The 10,602-nt window shown below is 34.8% G+C and overlaps 1 protein-coding gene across 1 annotated transcript; it reads left to right on the top strand.

Moving 5' to 3' along the window:
- The first annotated feature begins 213 nt into the window (after positions 1 to 213).
- On the top strand, positions 214 to 7,615 carry rcvrn3 (recoverin 3). Its single transcript, XM_058754118.1, has 4 exons — positions 214 to 314; positions 2,537 to 2,924; positions 7,324 to 7,435; positions 7,533 to 7,615. Exons 2-4 carry the CDS (start codon positions 2,544 to 2,546, stop codon positions 7,613 to 7,615), a joined length of 576 nt encoding a protein of 191 aa, XP_058610101.1. The 5' UTR covers positions 214 to 314; positions 2,537 to 2,543.
- The last annotated feature ends 2,987 nt before the right edge of the window (positions 7,616 to 10,602 follow it).

Here is a 10,602-nt window from a genome sequence, read left to right as displayed (position 1 = left end):
TTATGTCTGGGTTTGCACTTAATCAAGCATAGGAAGATGTAATTAACTGGATACCAGTCATTAAGTGACCTGTGCACAGAAGCCTGGCTTTCTTTTCAAGTCACGTGTTCTGATTCTTTCCCTCCTTGTTCTTTCACTCTTTCCAACCATGTTTATGTCTGTGTGCTTTCTCTCATTATAGATGGAGGGATTGTCTGGTATCGGGACATTATCGTAGACAGGACAAGGTAGACTAGGGACAGTAAGCTGATCAGCAGACTATCAGGATGTATTTATGACCCCAGAGACAATCCAACGATTAAAAAGGTGGAAAGGTAACAAAAGATTTTATGTTAGGGAAAGATATAAATGAAAGGTAAAGACAGCTTGTACAGTGTGTCAACAGTCAATCAGAAGGGTTTTTCTCTTTTTGTTTTGTTTTAACCAAAGTAACTTACAGTACACTTATTACAACATTCTCCCCAAAGATTAAGTGCCTTTGTCAAGGTCACAATGGTGGTATAAATCGCCCCTTACATGCCCCAATCAACCCTCCAAAAACACAATAAAACCCTCAACCAACCAATCAATCAAAATATATATATTTAATAATGCTGATAATCATTATTACTGAGGAAGTTTTTGCCATAATGTTTAAATAAAACAACCAACACCACAAATAACAGGCTACAAAAACTGTCAGCATTTTATCATTTTACTTAAAAAAAAAAAATGTAAAAATCTAATCATGACAAACTATATATCGTTGGAAAGGTCTAAGACTCCTAAATAGGTATTTTACCACTTTTTTTGTAAAAAAATGATGTAGGAAAAGTAATAGATTAATTTATGACAAGAGTGCACCTGAAAAATCTACATCATAACAGGAGTTCTGACCTTTGTCACAGAAAGTCTTCTTAGTTGCCTTTTTCTCTATCACGCTTTAGAAATCATAAGAAATTATATATCAGTTGAAAACTTAAAATCTCAAAATTCATCCTTTGAAACCCATTTTAAAATCAGACATTGCATTACCATGTAAATGGTACATCAAAATCACATTGGAAAATGTTTTCATTCATGAATTATAAAAAAATAAGTTTGGATAGTGCACTATCATGTCTGTGTTCAAAACTGTGAGTGACAGTTAAGGGGTTAAATAAAACAACCAACACCACAAATAACAGGCTACAAAAACTGTCAGCATTTTATCATTTTACTTAAAAAAAAAAAAAATGTAAAAATCTGGTATTTGTGGCAAACAATTGGATTTTATGCTGTATTATATGTCTCAGCTCATCCAGGAGTGTGTACTTTATTTTAGTCATTTGTCAGAGCTGTTTAGCTAAAACCGAGATGTGACTATAATTACTATGGGGTTAAAAAAATGAATGAATGAATGTAAACATTGTTCTGGCTGAGCCTTGTGGAATCTTGTTTAATTGACTTAATCCAATACGGAGAGGTAGCCGCCTCTTTTAACACCGCCTCATTACTCTTCCACACTCTACCTTGATAACTTCCACTTGATTCTTCGTTCTTAGTCCACAACCACAGGTAAGCATATTGTTCTCTATTCATGCATATGTAAGATTTTAGATTTCTCTCTAGAGCACAACTACTAATGAGCCTAGTGATTGTAATCAGATCTTGCGTATTCTTTGTTGGTTTGCAGCTATATTGATCATTATATTAAATACACTACATTAAACAGTTATAAACGCATCCCAGTCAGTGGCTTTACTCAGTACAGATTCTTATATACTTCTGAGCTAATTTATTTATTGATTGATTTTTTTTTTTTTTTTTTTTTTTGTGTGTGAGTTCTATCTACATTAAATAAAGCCTTAAAGATCCGTTATGAGACTGTAATATAGGTTGGGGGAAAAAATCACATTTTGTTTACTGCAGTTTATTATGACACTTTCATAATTTAATGACACTGATTGTGTTAACTACAAAGTAGATGGAAAAATATGCACAGCAAGTTTCCTAATTGCAGCATGCAAAAATTTGGGAACATATTTCAGAGGTGAGGGTTTTTTCTTTCTAAAGAGAAGTACCTTTAAGTCACATTTCTTCTTTTTTTTTCTAGTTTTGAAGTATTTTCATATTTTTTCATACCTACACTAATTTATCAGTAGAGGGCGACAAAGAGCAACTATTTTAAGTACGATAAACATGAATAGGTCAAGATATTAAAAATGATAGGGAACTGTCTATTGACTGTCAACGGTTCAGCCTCACACAAATAATAATAATAATTCAGGAACACTAAGATGTTTGGTATTGTGGCTTTATTTTAATGACAATTTTAAAAACTCATTGTTGGGATGAAATAGGCCTATGACCCACACTTGTGTCCTTCAGAGTTTATTAGAATCACTTTTGTACTTTTTGGTAATTGTTTTTTTGTTTGTTTTTTTTCAACTTGTGTTAATTTACAGTTTTGGCCGGAAACCTTGACTGACTTACATCGATGCTTATTAAGGATACAATTTCACACCTTTGTTAGTACATTAATATCTTATATCTTCTGTTCTTCTATCACTCAAAGGGAGGTCATGGGAAATGCACAGAGTGGAGGGATTCCCAGAGAGATCCTGGATGACCTCAAGCTGACCACCAGGTTCTCAGAATCTGAGATCGCCCAGTGGTATGAGAACTTCCAGAAGCAGTGTCCTACAGGTCGCATCTCACTACAGCAGTTTGAGGAGATCTACGCTAAATTCTTCCCCGAAAGTGATGCCAAAGCTTATGCCCAACACGTTTTTCGGTCCTTTGACACCAATGATGATGGGACATTAGACTTTAAAGAGTATGTTATTGCACTTCACATGACCTCCTCAGGCAAGTCGACCTTGAAGCTGGAGTGGGTCTTCTCACTGTTTGATTTGGACAAGAATGGTTATGTCACAAAACCTGAAGTGACTGAACTCAGCCAGGTAAGAAAATGATTAGATTTCACATCAATTGTACACAAACAGCTGCTGAAGGAGCTGTTCTCCATCCTACAAACCTCCATTCCACAGATTTACTCTGTTCCCAATATATTTATCATATAATTTGCTATGAAAATATAATACTATACTTTTTATTTACTTGATATATTTTTGTTAGCTTAAAGTGTGTCATTTCTGTGCCATTAAAGTCACCAAACAGAATTGCATAATTCATGATTTCCAACAGGTTTCTTGAACACGCCCCCATCTGTCATTGGTCAGACAAACAGATAGCCCCCCCAAATACATCGGTTGAGTCCATGTTGATTCAGTCACAGAATTCTTCACACATAATAGTATTTCAAACTTAATATTTCTTATCTCTTTATTAAGTTAGTCATGCAAATATGATTTTAACATTATTGATGTAAACTCAAGACAGTAAGGATCACAAGTAAAACTGCTTGGTGAAATTTTGTGAGCAAATTTCAACCATTTACGAATATGCAAAAGCAGGAGTTTCAAGCTCAAGCTTTTTAAAGGTTAGATTCTGATTGGTCGTCAATGTTTTTTTTTTATCATTCATCATCTGGAAAAAATCGTTCTTAAAGTTTTTGCATATTATTGTTTCGGTGTCATTGTCAGTTGTGTTGTAGACTTCACAATGCTTGTGGACTTCACCACAGAATTAAAACAATTATTTAAACTTTACAGTTACTGTTAAAAAATGCTGACACCCATTGGGAAAACATTATGATAAAACATCATTAACATAAACTCTGACTGTACTTAAAACAGTAAAAATACAGTCACAGTTACTGTTGCTCATCGAATTTTTCAGATTTTCAATTTTCCAGTGTGGGCTAAAAGATTTCCCATGCAGATTTTGCTCATGTTCCAGTTGGTCACACATATATTCCATGTATTATAATACTTTTTATTTACCTGACAGATTTTGTTAGGTTGAACTGTGTCATTTCTGTGCCACCAACGTCACCAAATAGAATTGTATAATTTGTGATTTCAAACAGGTTTCCTTGAACACGCCCCCATCTGTCATTGGTCAGACAAATAGATAGATTATGCATTAGACTTAAATAAATTAAAACAGTGGCCAGTAATACACATGCTCTTTCGGAATCCATCATTTATGCTGTGCAGTGGGGTATGTGAATAATGGCAGTAAAAAAATAACCACAATTCTTAGCGAATAGTAAGAATAATGGAAATTGCATGTAAACGGGAGTGAAGAGCTTTGCTCTTGACATGTAAACTTCATAATGCGATTAAGTCCTTACTCTGATTATTGGAAATAATCGCATTATTCGTGCGCATGTAAACGCAGTCAATCGTAGAATTCTTCACACATAATAGTATTTCAAACTCAATTTTCTTATTTCTTAAGTTAGCCATGCTATTGGTGGGTAAATGTACAGAAACTTTAGGGAGAATTATTAGGGAAGAATTATTTTGAGTGTGGGTTAAAAAGTTTCCCATGCAGATTTCGCTCGTGTTCCAGTTGGTCACACAAATTCGCTGTTAATCAACTATTGCTACGCTATTGATAATGAACAGTTGCCTGCAAAATTTTGTCAATGTGACTGCATCTTAAATTTGCCTGGTGGTGGGACACCCCATCTAAGTCATAAGGGATCATGAATGTGTCTGAAACTCTGTGTCGGGTCATGTTTACAGTGACAATTAAAACATAAAGAGCATTTAACATAAAAGCTGACCTAAGAAGAGCGATTAGAAGCATAGAGTGACATCATCCTTAAGCTTGAGCTCTATAAGGACTCATTGCGGAGGGAGGCAGGACTGGGTGGTGGGTACTGTGAGAGAGATAAGCGCTTCAATGTGCAATCAGGATTTAAGACCATGGGCGCAGGGGGATTCAATGACATGTCAACTCTTAAGCCTTCTTCTTAGAAATGGCCGATCAATTTCCCAGGGAGTAGTGTCAAGTATTGGACGGACATGTTGTAGTATGAATCAACATAATAAATGATATCCCTTATGTTATCATCTGAAAACAGTAAACGTTCCTTTAAAAAAATAAACTAGTGATACATCAAAGCAGGGCTGTCTTTTGGATTATGACAACCGAGAACACTCTGTTGTGAATACTTGTGAATTGTGGTACATGAGTGGTACATTGTGGTACTCAAGGGCAGTGTTGGGCACGTTACTTTAAAAAAGTAATTAGTTATAGTTACTAGTTACTTTTCAAAAATAGTAACTGAGTTAGTAACTGAGTTACATCATTATAAAAGTAACTAATTACCAGGGAAAGTAACTATTGCGTTACTTTAAAAAAAAAAAAAAGAAAATGTTCAAATATGTCAAATAACTTGGATGCCAAATAGAATAAATTATTATTATAAAACATTGTACACTAATCTATTTTAATATTTCTGTGGGACAATGTGAGAGACACCTATCAAATTCAATATATTATTGTAAATAGTATCAACCAATTATATATATAAAGCTTATGTTTGTAAAATGGCACAGTTTTTTTTTTTTTTTTAATCTGACAATTTGCATCAGTCAGTTAAGCATTATAATCTGATATTATGATAATTTAGCATTATATGATGATAGAACTTTAGTAATTATTTGTCATGTTGACTGAATTTAGGACTAGTGGTGGTGCTTAAGATATTGTTTGTCATTTAGTGTTTCGATTAAAAAGGAAAAAAAACCCCCTAAAAATAATACTGATAAGATAACAAAACTAGCCTACTACGAATTCTACTACTAATAACAATATAAAACGCACTAAGGACTAATGAGCTGCTGGGTTCATGAATATTAATCACGTTGTCTGCGTTCGCTCGAATTGATTTGCTGAAATCAAAACAGGGACGATAATAGGTGAGCGCCAGCCAATGAGATTGTCGTTTGACAGAATATGAATTATATAGGAGACACTTGCAGCATCACTGAGATTGATCACTGATTAGCATTCTCAGATGTGTCAAATACTAATTTCGCCTGGCTTATTGGAGTAAAAATGGATAGATCACCACAAAATAAAAATTACTTTGGAATTTACTCACCTTCTTGTCGTTCAAAACATAACGTTCTTTCATGGAACACAGAGAGAGAATCAAAACGCTGAACTGAACATAAAGTAACGAGGAATGAGGGTTGTCAAGCTCCAAAAATTATTAAAGACAATACCTATAATGATAACTATACAGTGTCCACACCAATGCATTATAATATTCTTTTCATTTTAAGTTCACACGGCAGTTTTGTTGTCTGCCACTTTAAATGCTTGAGGTCTTTAAAGTCGTTCGGATTCTGATTGGCTGGCAGTGTTTTTTTTATTATCGGTCAGCAGGGTAAAAAATCATTCTGAAAGTGATTCCAATTATATTGTTTCTCTGTGTCTTTTATCTTGTATTAAAACAGTTATCGTTCTTGGTGTGAACAGGTCTTCTTAATTCATACAACTGGTTTAACGCGAACAGACCAAAACATAAATGGTTATTGAAACATTTCTCATTTCTGTTTCAGCATTACAAATATTCTGGATATTTATTTATGGTTGCCGAGTGATTAATGTAATTGAAAGTCTGGTCATTTTAGTCTTTTATTTATTACACATTTTCACCTTGTATGTTTTAAATTAAAAGTGCACTCTAGACATGGCTGTCCTCTTTATCTTGCTAAAGCTCTCAAGTAAGATGGCAGAAGACAGCTGGCACCATTTCATCTATTTGTATTGGCCTATTGTTAGGTAATTTCAGTTATATTAAGTTGAGCCGAATCAGCATGCAAACAAATTACCAAACAAACAAGTTAAGCTCCAAAGAAGGAGTAAGACATTTATAGCACTGAGGCCAAACAGATAGGGAGCTGAGGGAAAGTGAGGAGAAATAAATTTAGCACATAGCCTGAACACAATCCATTAAAACTGAGCTAAGCATGGATTACAGGACAAAATAACAGACTTGGAAATAGGCTTGTGCGTCATGAGATGTTATCCAAAGAATAGGTCCACGTAATGGCCAACAACATTGTCATAATAAAAAAATAAAAAAAAGTATGTCCTATGACATCAGCTGAACTCTGACTAAACTGAAACATTCAAAATAAATTTTTAATAAAGAATACTACACCCTAACATGCAACATGTTGAGACCCATAATCCACTATACCAATCTACAAGGTAAAATGTATTACTTGACCCATTAACAAAGACACAAGTGTGAAATATACAGTACAGATTATGTATATTGGCTTTCTTAGTGGCACAGTAATTCAAATATAAATTGCCACTAAACCTACAGTGATTCAAATATAAATTCCGTATTCGCTTTGATGGATTTGGTGAGTTCATTCCAGCCAATAACTCTGTCATTTGATGCTGTTCCCTCTCTTTTCCCACCAGGCAATTTTCAATCTCATACCTAAAGCGAAGCAGGCAAATCTTCCCAGTGATGAGAGCACGCCAGAGAAGAGAGCAGAGAAACTCTGGGCCATCTTTAACAAAAAGGACAATGGTAAGAAAACTAACTTAAGATTCTTATGATTCGTTGTTAATTGATATTAGCATACAGAGAAAACATTTACAAAGTAAATTCTCTCTCACACATGCAGAACGAGTCGCAGAGGGAGAGTTCATCGAGGCCGTTCAGTCAAATGAAGCTGCGCTACGGCTCATTCAGTACGACCATAAATGACCCAACATAATCATGTTCATTCAAACAGTGGTTTTGTCATGCTTGACTTCATGTGCATTTGTTGTATATTAAATGTTTTCATTAAAGATTCGCTATCCTTAATTTGTGTGTTGCCATTGTGATCTGCTAGTTTCACGTGTTTTTATTAAAGCAACTGTAGTTTTTTGTTTTGGTTTTTTTTTTATCTTAAAATATCAGTTTCAAAGTCATTCTGATTGTACACTCATACCTAAAAAGATAAAAAGACGCCCGGTCTCATGAAAATGCGTATAAATAATAGCCTACGCCAAATAAAAACAAAAAATTGTGGTATTAATACACAAAAATTGAGTTTGGCGTACTATTTAACTACAGTTACTACAGTTAGTAACTACAGTTGAAATATTATATTCTATTCCATTTGACTGTAATTTCTAGGTTAAGGGTAGGCTACGTTTGATTTCTGTCATGCATTTGTTGAATTAGAGGTATGTTTGCACGGCCCATAGGCCTACCTTATAACTCTAATAGTCTTTTTTTAGATTGCAGTTTGTGTTCAGCTGATGTATGCCATTGTTTAGTGTCCATTTGAAATGGTTTAATTATTCTCTCATATTAAAATATGGTGTCATTTCATTGTATGTTAATCCAAACAATCGTCTTATGGTTTATTTTTGCACTATTACATTGTATTATTGCAAAACAATTGTGTAAAAAATTTTTTCTCCAGACAGAATATTATAGGTTAGTTACTGATTGAATGGAATATTAAATAGTAACACATGCAATTATGTGTATGTTTTTACCATAACTTGAATATGTATGCTGTAACATGACCATTGTTTAAGTGAACATGGGCTTAAAAACATGCAAAAAATTATCTCTCCTCTCTTTGTTTGTTATTCTTTCTTACCGTTTCTCATTCTCTCCATCTCTCACTTTATCTCTGTCTCTTACGGGGGAGATTATTCACATAATCTTCTGTCCAGCTTTTGAAAGCATCTGTCTAGAGCTGCTGGTATTCCTGTTTTTTTGTAATCTGTCCATCTTGTTGTATATTCAGATTATTTTATATACTGTGCTTGGTGATTTTATTGAAAGCCCAAAATATAATGAAGTGAGGAATGATTGTACAGACTGACACAACCTAGAGAGCCAGACGTGATCCAAACTAAATTGAAAGTGCAAACTCAATTCTAAATCTAAATCATTATGTGAACAAACATTTTTGAATCAAAGACATTTTTTTTTTTTTTTTTTTTTTACTATTATTGTACAAACAGTGAAAGAAACATCAAGACCTACATTTCAAATTGACACAAAGGTTCCCATTCTTGCGTGTAGGACATGATTGACATTGAATAATAAAAGTACAGTCCAAAACTACAACCTGAATTTAGAAAATGTTGGGACATTTTTTTTATTTGAATAAAATTAAAGCTAAAAGAATTTCAAATCACATGAGGCAATATTTTATTCACAATAGAACACAGAGAACATAAATGTTTAAACTGAGAAATTTTACTATTTTATGCACAAAATGAGCTCATTTTAAATTTGATGCCTGCTACAGGTCTCAAAATAGTTGGCTATGTTTACCATGGTGTAGCATCTCCTCTTCTTTTCAAAACAGTTTGAAGATGTCTGGGCATCGAGGTTATGAGTTTCTGGAGTTTTGGTGTTGGAATTTGATCCCATTCTTGCCTGATAGGTTTCCAGCTGCTGCTGAGTTCGTGATCGTCTTTGACGTATTTTTCATTTAATGATGCACCAAATGTTCTCTATAGGTTCTCTATAGGACTGCAGGCAGGCCAATTCAGCACCCGGACTCTTCTACTATGAAGCCATGCTGTTGTAATAGCTGCAGTATGTGGTTTTGCATTGTCTTGCTGAAATACACAAGGCCTTCCCTGAAATAGACGTCATCTGGAGGAGAGCATATGTTGCTCTAAAACATTTATATACCTTTCAGCATTCATAGTGCCTTCGAAAACATGCAAGCTGCCCATACCGTATGCACTTATGAATCCCCATACCATCAGAGATGCTGGCTTTTGAACTGAACGCTGATAACACGCTGGAAGTTCTCCCTCCTCTTTAGCCCGTAGGACAAGGCGTCCGTGTTTTCCAACTAGAATATCAAATTTGGACTTGTCTGACCATAGAACACTTTTCCACTTTGAAACAGTCCATTTTAAATGAGCCTTGGCCCACACTTGGCACTTGTGGACCATATTCACATATGGCTTCCTTTTTGCATGATAGAGCTTTAGTTGGCATCTGCAGATAGCGCGGCGGATTGTGTTTACAGACAGTGGATTCTGGAAGTATTCCTGGGCCCATTTCGTAATGTCAATGACACAATCACGCCGATGAGTGATGCAGTGTCGTCTGAGGGCCCGAAGACCACGGGCATCCAACAAAAGTCTTCGGCCTTGTCCCTCACACACAGAGATTTCTCCAGTTTCTCTGAATCTTTTGATGATGTTATGCACTGTAGATGATGAGATTTGCAAAGCCTTTGCAATTTGACATTGAGGAACATTGTTTTTAAAGTATTCCACAATCTTTTTACGCACTCTTTCACAGATTGGAGAGCCTCTGCCCATCTTTACTTCTGAGAGACTCTACCTCTCTATGACATCCCTTTTATAGCTAATCATGTTACAGACCTGATGTCAATTAACTTAATTAGTTGCTAGATGTTCTCCTAGCTGAATCTTTTCAAAATTTCTTGCTTTTTCAGTCCTTTGCTGCCCCCGTGCCAACTTTTTTGAGACCTGTAGCAGGCATCAAATTTGAAATGAGCTCATTTAGTGGATAAGTGTAAAATTTCTCCGTTTAAACGTGTTATGTTCTCTATGTTCTATTGTGAATAAAATATTAGCTCAAGTGATTTGAAAGTCTTTTACTTTACATTTTATTCAAATTTAAAAAAATGTGCCAACATTTCCGGAATTCGGGTTGTACTTACAATAAAATGTCAAGATCAAGTCTATTATGGTGAT

Source organism: Onychostoma macrolepis, chromosome 19 (assembly GCF_012432095.1).
Source record: "Onychostoma macrolepis isolate SWU-2019 chromosome 19, ASM1243209v1, whole genome shotgun sequence".
In the NCBI taxonomy this organism is placed as follows: domain Eukaryota; kingdom Metazoa; phylum Chordata; class Actinopteri; order Cypriniformes; family Cyprinidae; genus Onychostoma; species Onychostoma macrolepis.
Note: the sequence above shows the minus strand (reverse complement) of the source record. Positions and strands in the feature narration are given on the sequence as shown.

Excerpts from the sequence above, each read along its gene's own strand:
- rcvrn3 (XM_058754118.1), top strand. The coding sequence starts at position 2,544 with ATGGGAAATGCACAGAGTGGAGGGATTCCCAGAGAGATCCTGGATGAC. Across the intron at positions 2,925-7,323 it reads AAGTGACTGAACTCAGCCAG|GCAATTTTCAATCTCATACC; the intron begins GTAAGAAAATGA and ends TTTTCCCACCAG. Across the intron at positions 7,436-7,532 it reads CTTTAACAAAAAGGACAATG|AACGAGTCGCAGAGGGAGAG; the intron begins GTAAGAAAACTA and ends TCACACATGCAG.